The sequence below is a fragment of the Anoplolepis gracilipes genome, chromosome 3 (genome assembly GCF_047496725.1).
Source record: "Anoplolepis gracilipes chromosome 3, ASM4749672v1, whole genome shotgun sequence".
Classification (NCBI taxonomy): domain Eukaryota; kingdom Metazoa; phylum Arthropoda; class Insecta; order Hymenoptera; family Formicidae; genus Anoplolepis; species Anoplolepis gracilipes.
In genome coordinates, this window is record NC_132972.1 from 8,293,119 (window position 1) to 8,311,950 (window position 18,832).

Consider the following 18,832-nt stretch of genomic DNA (forward strand, 5'->3'; position numbering starts at 1 on the left):
GTAGCCAATTATATATTTATTACCTTGAGAGAAAAGTGATATAATGATTTTATTTAAATAGATACATAAATTATCATATTTAACCACATCGTTGTAAATTCAATGTTAAAACAAGCATTTTATTAAGCTATAACTAATTAGACAATATTTATTTTTTCGCTAGATTAAAAGAAATAAAACAAAAAATATACTTAATAAAACGTATAAGAAAGGAAAATAACATATGAGATAAGATCATGAAAAAAGAAATAAATTCATATACATAATTATAATTATAAATATAAACAATAATACGAAAATCGCATTATTATTAATGTCCTAATTAAAATAAAGTTCAAGCAGTGTCAGGCCAACACGTCATTATATCGTTAAAGTCTTGCAGTCCATCGAATCTAAATTGTGGATCCATATGATGAAACACTTTCGCAGGATGAAAATATCCCAAATATTCTACTGCATCTATCGGTTCCAGTTCTGTGTAAAAGTGTCCACCTACTCCATTAGAGGAAATGGCGTGAAAATGGCTTTCAGTAAGTCCATATCCCTGAAAACAAAGCTCAATAAATATCTATTGAAATACATTGCTTTTAATTTTTAAGCATTTCGGCATTACATTTCTACCAGCACGTTGACAACATTGTTCATAAAATGAGCTATTACTAATAAATGTGCCAACTGCCATCAAAGGTGCGTCTATGTCAAAATAACGAAGCCAATTATGAATATTTTTTGCCGTTTTTAATTGATGGTTATTCCAATATGGCATGAGGTGGTGTCTGGCTCTTCCCTTTTTCATCACAAATGTGCCACCTAAGCCTGTGAGAACAAACATTGTGAAAAAATTTATATTTATATATCTTGTTACACAGAAAAAATAAAAAAAACTACTAATTATTACTTCACCTTAATTTTTCTTAATGACAAACTTTAAAATAAAATATTTTACATTAAATTTGATGAGATTTAGATGTTATAGTACATATGTATACAGATAAAAATAAAGGTCTCTTTAAATGATCAGCGAAAAAATTCAAAACAATTATATTTATAAATGTTGTATATTATATAAAAGAAAAAACTTTTTTTGAACATATAACATATGTATAAATTAAAATATCAAGAGATACATGTATATATTAAAATATATAAAACATATAAATAGAATAAAGTTTTAAATTTTATCGCAAATTATAGATTGTCTAAAGAGACTTTAAAAGATATGTATATTTTTAATATGTGTACATGTAATATCATTAGAAACAATAATCTCTAGATTTAAGGCATATACATATAATATACATATTTTTTACATATTTATATTGCACCAAATAAAAAATAGTTATTCCCAAATTATGTTTGTATTACACCAATAAATTGTGTATTACACCAACAAAAAAAAGTTTCTGTTTCTAGAGATAGAATTTAAAATATTACATTCTGCCTTCTCGTTACAAAATAGCAAACTATTTAGTGTTAACAATTTGTTAATGGTCTATTTTACAAATGCCTTGATTCTCGTTCAAAATCTAATAGACACTACACAATCGATGTAAGTTTTTCTAATCATTAAAAAAACAAAAAATGCCTAAATTAAAAGAATAGATGAAATAAGATGTTTTTTAACTATTTTGCGACATTTATACATCATGAAAGTGAATCAGCAAAGGAATCTTTTTAAGTTTTCTTGTATGTAAATACGTTTACACTATATATTACTTACCGACCAGTTTAGGATTAATTTTAAAGGAGTACTTAGAAAGTACATGCTGCATTGCTGTTAAAAAGTGAACACCTATGCAGTTCTTAACATACACTTTAAGAACCTTTCCCGGCTTCCCTTCGCTGATAAAAAAGTTACCAAATGGATAGCAAGTAAGATTGGAGTTATTAGCTATTGAATTCATTACACCTCCAGTTGTTGGATCCCAACATAGCAGACGGCTTTGGTTTTTGAGTTCCATAAAATTTGCAGTTTCTTGTGAGTATGAGAATGAAGTATTTACAAGAAACTATGAGAAAAATAACATTTATGTAAATATAAAACGAAAAAGTTTTAATATCTTAAAAAAATAGCAGTTTTGTAGCATAAAATTAAAATGAATTAATTAATTGGTTAATGATAAATAAATAAAAGTCAAAATAAAGAACAGATGTAGCATTAATGCTTAATAGTTTATTTTGCATGATAAATATATATATAGCCTTGGTCAAAAGTATTAGGCACCCTTAAACTTTCCGTATTTCTTATTTTGTTAATAGTATATAAATACTAAAAAGATTAAAAAATTTTAGAAAACTATTGATAGCACTTTAAGGCTGAAATTTCAAGCTTTAAAATGTTTTTTTTAATTTTTTGTTTGCGATAATTTTTCGAGTATTGACAGCATGTCTGAAAAACACAGATTTTGTTTCAAAATTATGTATCTCCAAAACCAAAAAAAAATTGTAGAAAAGTTGAAAGAAAGCATTTTGTAGTTTATAGAACTTGACTTAAATTTTTTGAGAGAAATTTTTTTACTGAGCAGCAGAGTGTTAAAAATACAATAAAATTTTAAAAAAACAAAATCTTCTTTTTTAAAGCACAAAACAAGGAAAACACAAAATTTTTTTAATGTACTGATAAGGCATTAAAATTGCTATCGGTAATTTAAAAAATTTTTGTATTTTCCTATACAAAATGTTCTGTGCTTTGAAAAAGAACATTGTTTTGTTCCTTAAAATTTTATTATATTTTTGACACTCAACAGCTTGGTAAAAAAATTTCTCTCGAAAAATTTAAGTCAAGTTCCATAAACTACAAAATGCTTTCTTCCAACTTTTCTACAATTGTTTTTTTTGTTTTGGAGATACATAATTTTGAAACAAAATCTGTGTTTTTCAGACATGTTGACGATACTCGAAAAATTACCGCAGACCAAAAATTAACAAATATATATATATACATACTTCGCCTAATTGTTGATTTGAGTGTAAACCAATACCTGCTCCGATTACAAAGACATTATTGTGGTTATTATAAATTTCTTTTAAGACATCTTTGAAATAGTACTGGCACATCACCTGCGGGCGTGGAAATAATTGCGACATACCACCCATTTCCAAAAGTACTGCATCACCACATAAGCCTACAAAATAAACATTTTATCTTATTGTTAGTACAAAATTTAGGAGATATTCTAGTTTGAAATGTTAAAGTAATCTTTTTATGCATTTTTTAAATATTTAGTATCTTAAAAACAGTTTTAAAAGTATCTTAAATATTTCTAAAATATTTTGTTTAAATTTATGAAAATAACGAAAATATAAACTGTTGCCTAACATGATATATGCGTATCATCAGATAATTATATTTATTTTGAATCATCTCTGCTCTTGACTCGAGACTATCAAATAAACATTTATAAAGATCATTATTTCAAAAGTGGATAGAAATGAAACAAACAAAATTGACAACTAAACTTATTAATAGGTAAAAAAAGTAATTGTCTATGGTACTTAAACCATAATATTTAATCTAGATTAAACAAGAGAGAATCTAACGTGTGTCGAAGCGAACCCATACTTAAACTGCAAATCTTGCGAATATTTTACATTTGAGAACAATTTGTGATGGCTTGATATCTTTAATTAGAAGTAAAAAATATTAAATTCTTATTTTTTATACTATATTTATACTCAAGACAATATATAAACGTGTTTTGCTGAAAACTATTCTGAAAACTAAAATATTCTTATGCTGATCAATGTTTTCCCAAAAAATATTGACTAATTTCAAACTTTTTCTACATATAAATTACATGTCTGTTTATTATCATATATTACAAACTGGAATTTGTAAATTTGAAATAATTTTTTAAAATTATTATAGCTATTACAATTAAAATTTTTAATAAGAAAGCAATATATAAAAACTGTGCTATTTAAGAAATTTTTTAATATTGCTTTTATTTTAATTTGGGCCATAATTTTATTTATAATATTGATAAGAATCTTTATTATTTGCTTCAGATAAACTGTTAAAGTCATATAAATTAGTGACGTGTTGTTTAAGTGGTTTTAATCAAAATTATAAAAGAAAATTATTTATTTTATGGTACGTAATTCAGAAAAAAATTTTAAATATTATTAATTTGTGCAGAATATTAGAATAATTCTGCTTTTGTATGAATAATTGAAGCTCTTGGCTTACATATTTGTGTATACTCGCTAAAAAATGTAATAAACTTTTTTTACCTGGTGCGGCAAGATTGAAAGGTGCTTGAGTCAAATCTGGACAATCCACCCATTCAACTGTGGCCTCTGCAAAATTTTCTCTAAGTCCAGCTTGTAAACCTTAATACATACATAAATACATATTTTATATATATATATATATATGTAGATATAAAAATAGTACCAAGTAAATATGACTAAGATTATATATTTACTGTTAGCAAGTGTTCTTCTTTCAGGTATGAATAAATCTATCTCTGACATATCAACCATGGAAATAGACATTATCGTCGTATATGTCTGTAAAATGCACGCGCCGTGTATAGGTGTGTGCGTGTGTGTGTGTGGGGCTGTGTTTAAAATACAAAATAATTAAATAAGTACGTAACAGAAATGTAATAATTCAGGAATCAGCAAATTATAACATTTTTTTAAATGTAATAATAAACTTAATTAATAAAAAATTAACATATAAAAATAGACAATTTGCATAAAAAATTTAACAACTTTAAAAATTAATAAATCTATGAGCTTACGTGTATTAAATAATTTTAAATTTTTATGTAAAAGATTTATGTAGATCTTGATATAAAAAAATAACATATGTAAAAGTCACTATTTGGAGAATAATAATTATAGCATTCATTTACATATTTGTCATCAAAGTATTTCATATTAAATATAGCATTTCTAAAAGAAACTGATAATTCCAAATTGATAAAAAAATTATTATAAATATTTTGAATAGAATAACGCTTTTTCTTTGTGTCGCCTTTTCATATTTCTAACTTTGTCTTTTCTTGCAAATATCTAATTATTTACAATGCTTTTATTATTAAAATATTTATGCAATTGTATTGCATTAACAAACAAATGTGATTATTAATGCCAAGAACATTTTAACAATTATTGTAATCATTTATGAAAGTATGTAGCCAACATATATATATTTTAAGATGAATAAAACAAGTCAAACGTCTCTAAATAATAAATAACAACAATAATAAATAATAATTTATAACACTTTACTTACCGATATAACGTAGTCTATTTTATTGCAATTAGACGTGATTGACGTACAATCGTATCCTGCTTAAATTTTAATAACTTTGTTGAACAGAGAGATGATTCCTCTTAGAGCCTGTGTATCAATACTAAGTATTTTGGCAACAGAATTCGTGTTGTGTGTGTCTTACCTGAAATATAATAAGAACAGACAATGTAAATAAATATAGGATCGTAGCAGTCGTGTAGTGTGATTAAAGATCAAAATTATTTTATAAAAATCTAAAAATTACTTGAATTTTCTGACCAAAAATACATTATTTTGAAAAATATTTTATAAATATTTTGTAAAAGTTTATATTCGCGTAATGTATATTTAATAAAACAAAAATACATTTAAAATAAATTGATCTAGAAACTAGTTTATAAATTAATAATCAAACATAGAATATATAATAATGTCAAATTTAAGATAAAAAACAAATTAATAGGCGTCCCTGTTTTTATTGATATTATGTTATGAAAAACGTTATCAAAAAAAAGGCGCACGCTTTGGTGGTTTTCACACTATATGCACACATATATACATACACAACACGAAGAATTTAAACATTTCGATAAATATTATACTTTTATGTAGTTTTATCGACAAAGATTAAAGCTTAAAACTCTCATTTATTTAATGGAAAATAATAATTATTTTACATATATTTTTTTAATATATTATTTTCTTCATTAATTGATCAATTTGAAAAAGCAATATAAATAAAAATTATATAAATAAAAATAATTTGTTATTGATCGACCAAACTGGTTTAATTAAGCTTTATATTTTATTCGATGTTTGATAGGCGTCTTCGTGCTGACGTGTAGGTGTGATGTAGCATGAAAAATTTTTAAACTTCTTGATTTATTATGTCGCGAAAGACTTGATAAGGACCTAAACCAAAGGTTAAAACGTCGTCTATTGTTAAGCCTATCAAACATCGAATAAAATATAAAACTTAATTAAACCAGTTTGGTCGATCAATAACAACACTTAATTAATTCGTCACCGGTGATTTATAATTTTATCAATAAATAAAAATACCTATATAGTATAAAAAAGAATTGATGTTACAAATTTTTGATATTCTTATATTTTTATAATTTTTTAAATTTTATCGATTTTTTTGTCCATGAAAATAAATATTATAATATGCAATTGGCAACTTAAATAATATATACAAACTGCCGACTTAAAGAGATTATATAAAAATACTTATATTCAATTTATTTAAAAGAAATATAGTATTAGTAGTGATATAAATATGACGTTTAATATTTTTTTAATCTAACACATTAAAATAGTTTTCAGTATTATATTGTATCACATAAGCATCTTTTTACGTATTTTATTAATTAACAATACAAAAAAAGAGATTGCCTATTTCTAGAAAATTATAAACTGCTTGAAAAACAGTTTATCGTAAAATAAATATGTCATCTGTCTGTATTTTTCGATAAATTAAAAATAATAAATTTATTGTTTGAATTATAGCTTTGAATAATAGGTAATGTACTTAATAATTTTGCTAAGCTAAAGACAAGATAATTTACAAACATATTCATGTATATATGTAAATTAATTTTTATGAGACAGTTAAATTTAAAAAAATTAATTATATATATACATGTATATATACATTTTGAAAAATTAGTTGCAACATTAATATCTTAATTAATTCATGTAAAATAATATTTTTTAATTTGAGATTATATATATATATATATACGTATGTGTGTACATATATAATAAACTATTAAGCAATACAATGAAAATTACACATTACCCTATCTGTGATTTTACTTTATAATAAATAATGTTTATTTAATGTTATTATGTATGTCCATATACATATGTATATGTATATCATATTGTCTATATTAAATTCTTGAATTACAAGGATGATATATCTGGATTCAATGCGAAAATTATACATATATTATAGGCAACAATTGAATACATTTATTTTTTTTAATTGTTTTCCTTTCATAATTAGGATGTGAAAAGCAGTTTTGACCTTATAAAAAAGAGTAGTCTAATAACAACTACTTAAAGAAAGTATTTAGCTTATTGTTAGATTACAATTTTGAGTATCACTATCCAAAATTCTATCTCTTTTTGACGAATTGAATGTGATCGCAATAATCGCCGTTTGAAAATAATCTCTCTTCTCCCATCACAAACTCACAAAAATATACTATCTATAACATATTTTTATCAAAAAAAATTCAAGTAACATGAATACTAACAAAATTATAAAGAGAAGCGTACTACAAATTATTCATTATTTCTAATTTAATAACCATTTTATTATAATATGTATATGTGAAAAAAATTCAAGTTATATATGGAGTAATTATATGCAATAATTATTTAATGGAGTAATTATAAGAGAACTGCAATTTAAACAATTTCTAATCTGTCGAATTCTATGGCTCATATTAACAATTTTGAACTTGACAGAATATATTGCAAGGCTTATTAAAAATTTTTATTTTTTGTGATAATTAAAATGTGAAAACCGTTCCTTACAAATATGGCAGTGTAAATGCATCATTAAAATAATATTAAATAACAACGCTTTTCTAACAAAGGCTGTTTTTATATTTTTATATTTTTATTTACCCGTTATTTAATAAAACTATTTTTTTCACACTTATTATTTACTTGATTAATTTTATGAACCAAGACTATTAGTGCACTTTATTGTAATAAAGTATAGATGTAAAGAGACTAATTCGAAAACATGAAGTTGCTAAATACATTAAAAAAATAGAAATAATAAATTATTAAAAAAGTACAAAAGGAAAATACATGAAAAAAAAACAAAAATAGAGAAAGCTTAACACTAGAATCTATAACAACTTGAATTTATATAACAAACAACAATGCAGCAATCCTGCCTCGATTAAAATCGAGTGCAAACTGTAAAGTTATTGCCAGTAATGTATTATATCAGTAAACTCTTGCAATTCAGTGTCTATGTAGATGAATTCATATGATAAAATATACTGGTAGGATAAAAATATCTCAAATATTCTACTGTGCATCGAGATCCATGTAAAAATATCCATTTGTCCTGTTCTTGTTATGAGAAAAACGGCTGATCCCAAATACTATAAAACAAAATTTATGAATATTTTACGAACATTGAATATTTACGAATTATGAATATTTTATTTTATTGAAGTAATATGCTTTTAAATTCTTAGACAATGAAATTCTAAAGATTCTAGGCTCTCAGAGCCTAAACAAGTATTATCATAAATCACGCTATTGCTAAGAAGTATAAACATTTTTTTTTTAAATATTAAAACATTTAATAAGCTTTGCACAGAATTTGACACAGATGCATAATAACATTAAATATATTTTTCAAATTGATTTTGTTATAAAATTTATTTAATATATATTTAAGCAGTATAAACACTTTATTAGAGATGTAGCATCGTTTCAAGTTAAATAAATTCCATACAAAACATTGATATTTCGCTATTCAACTAGCCAAGATTTTTCAGAATCTTTTCTAATAACATTTATTTTTTCACAAGTTAAAATAATATTCTTATATATTCTTATTGCACCAAGTAAAAAAATTAAAAGTTTGCTGCTGAAGAATAGAATTTAAATTATTCAATCTTATTCTCATTACAAAATAACAATCTATTTAGTCTTAACAGTCTCAAAGCCACACTGTACTTTACAAATACCTTGGCTCTTGCTCAAAATGATATGTGTCGTTTATTAGATTTGATAGGTTTTTCAATTATTAAAAAAGCAAAGAAATATTTCTAAAATATAAATGGAAAGGATAAGATGTATTTTTTTTACTTTTAGTACAATATGTATAATCATAACGTATACTAGACGTATACTATACGACGGAATTTTCTTATGTTTCGATATTTCTATGTATGCCAATACATTCGATATTATTTCTTACCAACCAATTTTGGATCAGAACCAAAAGAATAGAAGAAAAACTTTTGATCAAGTATTTGATGCAATGCTGATAAAAAGTGGAGATCATTGCATTTCTTAGTCTGCACTTTAAGAACCTGTTCCGATTTCCCTTCGCTGATGAAAAAATGTAAATAGCAAGTAAGATTGGAATCAATTACGTGCATTTTCTTGTTGCTGGATCCAAAAATGCCAGGCAGCTTTGATTTCTGAATTCCTTAAAATCTTTGGTTACTTGTGAGATTGATGCGTTCATAATAAGTTATAGAAAAATAGCATATAAAATAAATATAAAACAATTAAAATTTAACAGCTTGAAATTACAGTTTTATAACATATAATTAAAATTAATGAAAAATTAATGGTAAAACTAATGATAAATAAATAAAATCCAAAACAAATCGGAAATAGCAATGTGTGAAACTCAATGGTTAATACTTTTTTTTGTATAAAAGTTTTAATAATATATATACTTTGTTTAACTATCTATTTGACTATCGTACATCAATACTTGCTCCGATGACAAAGGTACTAATATAGTTATTATAAATATTTTTTAAGATTTCTTTTAAATTGTATCTGATTTGCATTCGCGGGTTTGGATAGATACGACATGCAGATGTCCAAAAGTATTACCACATAATCCTATAACTATACATACATACAATTTTAATGCAAAATTTAAGGGATTTTTTTGTTTAAAAATATGAAACTCAACTTTTCTTGCATTTTTTTAATGTTTAATCTCAAAAACATTCTTAAACAAATTTCGTAAAAATTCATAAAAATAAAGGTACAACTAGACTATAACGCGTATATATTGATAGATAATGTGTATATATTTTGAAATGCTCTACCTTTGACTCAATCTATAAAAAATTTTATATTCTATATAGGGTATTGTAACAGGAAAAAATTGGATATAATCTTAAAATAGAAGTTCCATACATGAAAAAAATTATTATATAACTTTGTGTATTGCAAAAAGTTGAATTCAGAAAGCTCAAAGTGACATATTTTTATTACTTTTTTTCTTGCAAATTGCGATTTGCGTATGTTTTCAAGCAAATAAATGAACAATAATTTCAGATAATCAAAATTTTTCTTTTTATTATAAAATGTATACATTTTTATAAAAAGCGATAATTCTTCGAAAAATTTTTTATAAACCTAAAAAAAACAATTCTTAAACTTTTAGGAAAAATTAAAAATTTATTAAAAAATTTTATTAAAAAGAACTTAAAAAAATCTATAAACATTTAAAAAAACTTGAAAAAAATAAACTATTTATATTTCAAAACGTAAGGGTTGAAACGGCCGCTGTATATTATCTAAGCGTGACTTCCTATTCAAACGAATAAAACTGGATCTAGATTTGCTAGCATCTTGATCAGACAATTGATCATCGTTTTTAATGCCATCCCGTGAAGCAGACACACTCCTGTTTTCCAATCCGCTTGATGATCCTTCATTAGGCTTCTGAATCTTCTTCGACTTCTGTTTTAATGAAATCCATTCGCTAACCTTAACTTAATCTGCCATTTCCTCCTTCTTATTAGGATTATTCATATCTAATTTTTTTTCGTCTTTTTTCTTCTTTATCAACTGCAACTGCTCCGATGACGATCCGAAGCTCAATCATCGTTTACCGAAGAAACTTCCCCCGGAGAGGACGTCTTCCTGCTGACCAGATTAAATCTATCCTTCTTTTCTAACATTGTGTTTCTTATCTCAGAAACATCTTTCTTGATTAAGGAGAGTTCCTTCATATCCTTCCTTAGATCCTCCAATTCCATTTTCAAATGTTTCCGAATTTTCTCAATTTTCGTCTCAGGATTCACAACCTTCTTTACTTCTTTACATTTGTCTTCCTCTTCATCACTATCTCGGTAAGTCATCTTGCAAAGAGTCTCGACTACATGTAAAAGGGCGTAACTCCTCGATCTCATTTTTTTCTTCTCAATTTCCCCAATTCCTTTCAACTTGTTGAACATATCATCAAGCTCCTTCACCCATTCTGATGCCGAGAAAGCGAGAACATCCGGAGCATAATTCCCTAATTCTTCAAACGCCACTGGTTTGCGTTTTCTTTTACTGCTTATTTCACAGAATTTAAGACAAGGATTTCCATATTTTTTGCCCTCTAACAGTTCTTCCACACCGTTATCGTAATAGTTTAAGTCCGTTTTTTCGTCCCACGAGCTGTACGAAGATTGAGACTCGTCCGATAAGGGCCGCTCCATGATCGGGAAGATGATTTATCGTCAATTAAGTATCCTCTATTTTTCTTTAGCTGTCACTAATATCTAAATGTAACGAATATTTAAAATTTAGCACGATATAATCTTATCTTTATACAATTTAGCTAGATTTATTTTCATATATAATTAAATTATTTAAAAACATCTACAAAACATTGAATTGCAGTTTGTTTTGAAATTCTTTTAACCTTTGTAAAATTTATATACGGAGTTAGAAATTACGGAACAGGATTTGGTTAATTCACAATCGACATCCAAAGGATGAAGTAATTAAAAGCTGCGACGAGTCATATGAGTTACATTTAAATGATTGTGATGATGACACAAATAAATTATATAAAAACATTAATGATATAATAAAAAGGTGGTCGATATTGATTTCTAATTTTGGATCCGTATTTGTAATAATATCCTTAAAATAATAATCATAAAAGTGTATAAATTCCGAATTTATATTACATATTAAATTGCATTTATATGTGAAATGTGTAGCTGATGAATTTTTTTGCATATTTTTTGCATATTATTTAGATCGAAAGAGATTTTGATAGAAAATATCCGGAATGCAAAGATAAATTAATTTTATATACTATAAATAGTACTTGCACTTTGAAAAAATTTGCAAGCGTTTAGAAAAAAATTTCTCAACAAGAAATCAACTCAATGAGATTCTCGTGCAATCTGAATTTGTGAATTTAAATAAATATTTACACCATTTTTTTGCTCAGCTATTAATATTTATCTATTAAAAGATGATTGTCATATGTCTTTAAATATTTGATATAATAACTTTATAGATAGTAAAACGGTTCTTCAGATTTGGATTATCTTAGCTCCTAAATCAATGAAAATTAGTATAAAATCTTCAGATCGCAGAAGAGTGTGAAAACCTACAGTTTCTAAAAGCCGAGATGTCATTCTTGTGCATTGCAAGATTATTCGATAATATGTGTTTGTTATCAATATTTGTAGTTAAAAGACAATTGTAATAATTTGTTAACTTTTTATGTTAATAAAATACAATTTAATATTTTTCAATATTTCCGTTTTCTAGATACCAGGAAATTTTGAACAAATCTGAATTAATAAAATTGAATATGAGCTCCTTAATAATAAATAACGAGATAAATAAAAGGCAATAGGAGCGAGTAGCTTTGATTAGTGATATAGGTTAAACTCTCAAAAACATTAATGTGTCAGAAAAGTATATTAATAATTGATACACTAATGAATTAATTGACCGATACATAAAATTATGAAAACATAAGATACGCGAACGTTTCAATCCTTATTCGGATCCTCTTCAGCGCAACACATAAATCTGAATTAATAAACAAAACAAAATGTTCCAAATAAATCTATTATTGTAAATAAATTTATTACCAAACAATTTGTCTATATTTGCTTGTTTGTAAATATTAAAAGCCTTATATTCGAAGTATTATTGTTTTGTTTCTTATAATTTTATTGTATTTTTGACATTCTGCAGCTTGGTAAAAAAATTCTTCTCGAAAAATTTAAATCAAGTTCCATAAACTACAATATTTTGTCTACAAAATGCTTTTTTTAAACTTTCCTATAATTTTTTTGGTTAAAATACATAATTTTGAAATTAAATCTGTGTTTTTCAGACATGTTGTCGATACTCGAAAAATTACGACAAAAAATTATCGCAGACGAAAATGTAAAAAAAATATTTTAAATTGAAATTTCAGTTTTAAAGTGCTATGGATAGGTTTTTAAAATTTTTTAATCTTTTTAGTATTTATATACTATTAACAAAGTAAGAAAATTTAAGGATACCTAATACTTTTAACCATGGCTGTACTACTATATACTCCTTAAAAAATCTAATAAATTTACCTGATGCGGTAAGATTGAAAAGCTCTCACATAAATCCATGCATTCGACTATGGCCTCTATGTAATTGCCTAACTCCAGCCTGTAATGCATTAATTCATAATTAATTCATCAATATCAGTTAATACATTGACTTGACGTCAGATCGCATTTCTAAAATTGCTAAATCTACTTTGATAAAAGAAAGACTTCTTATATGTAAATATTTCGCAAAGAAGAGTGTTCTTTTTATGTAATTTTTTTCTTTTTCATGTTTCCAGATTTATTTTTTTATAAACTTATAGTGATTAATAAAAATTTTATTTTGAAATATTAGCAGCTGTATTGCATTAGAACATACAGTGTAGTTATTAATGCTAAAACCATTTTAACAATTACATTAATAGCAACAAAAAAGTATCTGAAAATGATAGAAAATAACGTGTCTAAATATATAATATTTTACTTACCAATATATATAACTAAAAAAATAATATTATAAAGTAATCTTACAATATTACACAAATATGCGAACCGATGTATAATCGTAGCTAGCTTATATTTTGTTAGCGAATAAATATACTTCTTAAATCGAGTCAATATGAAATATTTTGACAAAAAGGCTATTATTGCTTTATATATGTCTGCTTTGTTTGTTTTTATTATGTGTCTTTTCTGACACATATAATAAAAACATACAATGTAAACAAATATAAAACCATAATCGTGAAGAAATAACTAAAGATCAAAATTATTTCATAAATAAATAAAAAAATATTGAATTCTCCAACTAAATACACACTATTTTATAAAAATTTACATAATATTGCATATTTTTAATAAAATAAAAATACATAAAAATAGGCGGTTGATCAATATAAGTTTATAGAAAATTAAATCGGTTTTGTAAATTGATGATTGGACTGCGATAACCGACAAAAAAAATGAAGTCAATAGCTAACAACTATGCTTACTTTAATTGATATTATGTTCAAAAACGTATTTATACCTACCTAAAGCTTCACAATACATACACACACACAAAATTTAGAGATTTTTTTGACAGATATCTTGTACTATAATAACAAAGATTCAAGTTCACAGCTTTTATCTACTTAATAGGAAAAGAATAATTAAGAATAATAATAATTTTTTCAAAATATCTTAAAATTAAATAAAAATTATAAAATATAATACAATATTTTATTTATTATTTACTTGATTATTTGAGCAATTCGAAAAAACGATGCATCTTGAAGTAAAACAGATGTTTCTTATGTATTTATTTTCATAAATTGTAAATTTCGAAATTAGCGGATTTTTTTATTACAACAGTAAATACTATTTTAACATATTTTTAATATCAGATAATACTATATAATAAATACTATATAATCAATTTTAAAAGTTTGTCAATCATCAATGCAAGAAAAAAATGATAACAGACTGGTTTTAGGAAATTCTAAACGACATAGGGACCATTTATCATGAAATTATACATACAATGTATGTAGGTATCTATATTATTTGAAAATTAAACATAATAAAATAAAATAATTATAATAATAATAATAATATAACAATTATTATAAATGTCGATTAGGAGCCACGATATGTGGTAAATCCGAAAGGATTCAGCAGCAAAGGAATATGATAATGTTCATGAGGATTTTGCACATCAAACATCACTTCGATCTTCGGATATATCGAACTGATTGCGTTTCGTCTGAAATAATCATTCACTCGAAATTCGAGCTTGAATGTACCAGCCATAGAATTTCCTTGCTGGTCCTGTAGCAGATCCGCACAACGTCCATTTGATTCTGTTATGCTATGAAGAAAATAATAATTAATAACGCAATGAATAAAAAAATAAAGCCAAGTTATCATTTATTTAAGTAAACTGAAGCGATTGAAAGTATTTCTTTGATGCTAAATGTCACGAAAGATGATACCAAGCATCTTTATATATAGTAATATAAAATTATTATTAGTAATATAAAAATACACGTATTAATATGTATGTATACATTAATGTGTGTATAATATTAATGTGAATAATGCACATACCTTTCTTTTAAAAGAATCCACTTGTCATTTTCAAACTTATAGAGACATACTGTCAAACCGTCAGCGGGCAGACCTCTACTAGTATCCAAAACGTGCGTAGTGATACTTAACTTTGCTTCATTCATATTTGCAGAAGTGATCATCTAAGAGAAATAACATAAATGCTATATACAACCAAAATTTGAAATATGGATACATCTAATCTGTATTTAGCTCTAAAAGTTTAAAAAATTACAGTCTAATAATATTTATCTTTTATTTTAATATATAATACTATATTTAAATAATCATTTTTGTATTTCATCTTTTGAAAGAACTGATGAAAACGATTATACATTTTTTCTGTTAGATACAATTTTAGATTCCGCATCGAGTATTTAATTGACTTGCATTATTTTCTTCTATTATGCTTCTTATTTTATATGTAAAAACGAGCCAATGAGAACGCAAAAATTAACAGCTATTTTTAAAAGATTTCTGTAATTATTCAGATATACGTTTGATCCCTTTTCGGATTACGTTCAGTGTCAACGAATTATTGTATCATATAAAAAGTAGATAATGTTAAAAAATTAAATCTCAATGAAAGTACATACGTGCGCAACATTAAAAATCGAGTATTCTAATGTTCCAACGACTCCATAAAAAATAAATATGACAAGTCCCCTCGATTCCGGTTGTTAGGAACAAGACATTCACAGGCGCAAAGAATAATTTTGAAGATTTTAACTGATCAAATATTACGTCATCAGACTAATGGCCTCCCTACGGTCAATAATATTGTATCATATCGTATATATATATATATATATATATATATATATATAATGCAATAATAATTCAATAAACTTTAAACAATAATATTTTGTAATAATAATAATTATTATTATGTAATATTAGTCGTCTAGAGGTGTCATTTGTTTCATGACAATTTTAGAATATTGAACTGATGTAACATGCTAGTAGGAAAGATTCAATAATAATTAATAATAATTATTATTATCGCAATTTAGACAACATCAGATTTCTCATTTTTTATATTTTTATTTAATTTTTGTTTATCTGCATCTTGATCATTATTAGTTTAACACTATCTAATTTGGCACTGAAAGAAGTCCAATCAAGGGCTGAAACGTGCTTTAATTTTCAATTTTTTTATTATACGCGTTTCTTTTATATTTTTTGTATTTATTTTTTTTAATCCTCGCATTTTTCGTCCTTCTCTTTTTTGTATTTGCGATTATTTGGGCTTATTTCTATTTATGACTTGAAATTTCTTTGCGCTTATTTGTAACCTGTTTTTATGTATTTTTAATATTTCTTAACATTTTAATATATTAAATTTTTCGCGTTTGCTTAGTTTTTTAAATTTTAACTTTATTTAGACTTTAATTATTTACTCTTTAAAGCCCTTGTATATATACATCTATCTCTCGTTTTATTATATTTAGAACCTTTTGTTTATATTTAATTTTTTATATTCAATGTAAGTATGTATATTTAGTTTTTTCACATATTACATTTTTATGATTTAAGGAAACACGACATGATACCTACTCCACTGTCATCACGTCGAGCATTCATATCGCGAACACAACTCACTGCACAACACGATATAATATGTATTTTCAAAGAACGAATACAAATAAAGAGATATTAAAGATCAAAGGTGGAGGAATATCAGCGCCGCGCGTAGATTATGTATTTTTAATATTTTTATAAATTTGTAATATTTCAATATATTAAATTTTACGTTCATTTGATTTTTTAACTTTTAACATTATTTATACTTTAGTTATTTAAAACTCTTATATATCTCGTTATTATATTTGGAGCCTTTTCTGTTTTTATATACCTCCACATTTTTCATAATCTATACATATATATTTAATATATTTAATTTTTTTTACATATTACATTTTAATAATTTAAAAAAACACGACATAATACTTACTCCACTGTCGTCAGCATTTATATTGCGAACACAACTCACTGCACAGTTCGATATAATGTGTAGTTTCAAAGAACGGATGCAAATAGAGATATTAAAGATCAAAGGTGAAGGAATTGTAGCGCCGCATATAGATAAATTGATATTTATTAATGTAAACTCTATTTTATGTTCACTACAGTTTAATAAGTCATTTTTTAGAAAAATATATAAGTTGTGTGTATGTATATTATATATGTGTGTCGCATATTATGGATACTTACATAAGTCGACTTAATAATAGTGATAACAGTTTACATAAACGCTATATACGTAGTTTGAAAAAAAAACTAGTGCAAGATAAGAAAAAATACTGAAAACAACATGCTTATTGTTAGATAAGGTGCTAAAAATAAAATATTTACCTCTAAAGCAATATTTACATGTTTAACAATTTTAAACTAGATTTTTCCTAACTTATTTTATTGTACAAATATACAGTAAAAATAATTTTACACACACATTAACTTGCATGTTATGTACATATTATAGCAAAAATATCTCTTAATAAATATCTTATTTATAGATTCTATCTATCGTATCTTGAATCATTTTTGAAGTATGCAAAATAATAATTAACAAAAAATATTTTATAATGACAGCTAATATAGGCTCTCAATTCAAAGATAAATTAATCGATCGAAGATAATGCGCACACAACTGTCTCGTAGACTAGTGGTTGTGATGGGTCTCCAATCGGCTTTTTTGGAATTTATAATCTCATCATAATGGAGTAACACTTGAGATGTATTTGAGCATGCACTTCTACAATTTGAAATGTACAATGGAAGGCCGGTAGGTGACTCAGTATATACACTGCACCTTCGATCGATTAATTTACCTTTGAATTGAGAGCCTATATTAACTGTCATTATAAAATATTTTTGTTAATTATTACTTTGCATACTTTCAAAAGTGATTCAAAATACAATAGATAGAATCTATAACCAGGCGACTGCTTTGTTTTCATATATTACATCGTATCACTGAGGATGGTCCAAAGAAGGACCGAAACGTTTGATGAATAAATTTTGAATTTATTATTCAAAACATTGTTTTTATTCGCGTCTTCTCATCTTGCGTTCGGCTCTTAAAGCCCCTTCGATCGATCAAAAAATATTTTTTCTCTTGTTACTATTAATAGTAACTACTATTAATAGTGTAATTACTCTACTTTATTATACCTTATTCCTACCTTAATTAAATTTATTATAAGATCTGATGAAAAATTGACGTTTATTATAAAATAAATATAAATAAATATAAATAAAGTAGATATAAGGTATAATAAAGTAGAATAATTACACTATTAATATATTATATTATATTATATATTATATATATATATATATATATATATATATATATATATATATGTGTGTGTATATATATATATATTTATGTATATATATATATATATATATATATATAGGACAAAAATGTTAATTG

The 18,832-nt window shown here is 24.9% G+C and overlaps 2 protein-coding genes across 6 annotated transcripts; both read right to left on the minus strand.

Moving 5' to 3' along the window:
- LOC140663994 (ester hydrolase C11orf54 homolog) lies at window positions 1-13,950 on the minus strand. 2 transcript variants are annotated; one of them, XM_072888634.1, is made up of 9 exons: window positions 13,794-13,950; window positions 13,348-13,426; window positions 5,246-5,408; window positions 4,428-4,562; window positions 4,234-4,332; window positions 2,947-3,125; window positions 1,721-2,009; window positions 614-816; window positions 1-544 (listed from the first exon to the last, which is right to left on the minus strand). In XM_072888634.1, the coding sequence occupies exons 4-9, from the start codon at window positions 4,495-4,497 to the stop codon at window positions 335-337; spliced, it is 1,050 nt and encodes a 349-aa protein (XP_072744735.1). In that variant the 5' UTR covers window positions 4,498-4,562; window positions 5,246-5,408; window positions 13,348-13,426; window positions 13,794-13,950; the 3' UTR covers window positions 1-334. The 2 variants fall into 2 exon arrangements, with proteins under 2 accessions (XP_072744735.1, XP_072744736.1); XM_072888635.1 differs by having other exon boundaries at window positions 13,837-13,914.
- Window positions 13,951-14,830: 880 nt separating this feature from the next.
- LOC140664040 (5-hydroxyisourate hydrolase-like) lies at window positions 14,831-18,659 on the minus strand. 4 transcript variants are annotated; one of them, XM_072888738.1, is made up of 4 exons: window positions 17,348-18,659; window positions 15,990-16,158; window positions 15,394-15,536; window positions 14,831-15,154 (listed from the first exon to the last, which is right to left on the minus strand). In XM_072888738.1, the coding sequence occupies exons 3-4, from the start codon at window positions 15,534-15,536 to the stop codon at window positions 14,923-14,925; spliced, it is 375 nt and encodes a 124-aa protein (XP_072744839.1). In that variant the 5' UTR covers window positions 15,990-16,158; window positions 17,348-18,659; the 3' UTR covers window positions 14,831-14,922. The 4 variants fall into 4 exon arrangements, with proteins under 4 accessions (XP_072744839.1, XP_072744840.1, XP_072744838.1 ...); XM_072888739.1 differs by lacking the exon at window positions 17,348-18,659 and adding an exon at window positions 16,951-17,014; XM_072888737.1 differs by lacking the exon at window positions 15,990-16,158 and having other exon boundaries at window positions 17,348-18,658.
- Window positions 18,660-18,832: the final 173 nt, after the last annotated feature.

Bases quoted from the DNA above. Each gene is read 5' to 3' on its own strand.
- LOC140663994 (XM_072888634.1), bottom strand. From the start codon at position 4,497: ATGTCTATTTCCATGGTTGATATGTCAGAGATAGATTTATTCATACCT. The intron at 4,333-4,427 runs GTAAATATATAA...GTATGTATTAAG, and splicing joins AAGAAGAACACTTGCTAACA to GTTTACAAGCTGGACTTAGA. The intron at 3,126-4,233 runs GTAAAAAAAGTT...TTTATTTTGTAG, and splicing joins TTTCAATCTTGCCGCACCAG to GCTTATGTGGTGATGCAGTA.
- LOC140664040 (XM_072888735.1), bottom strand. From the start codon at position 16,977: ATGAATGCTCGACGTGATGACAGTGGA. The intron at 15,537-16,950 runs GTAGGTATCATG...TATTTCTCTTAG, and splicing joins CTCGACGTGATGACAGTGGA to ATGATCACTTCTGCAAATAT. The intron at 15,155-15,393 runs GTATGTGCATTA...TTTTCTTCATAG, and splicing joins TGGATTCTTTTAAAAGAAAG to CATAACAGAATCAAATGGAC.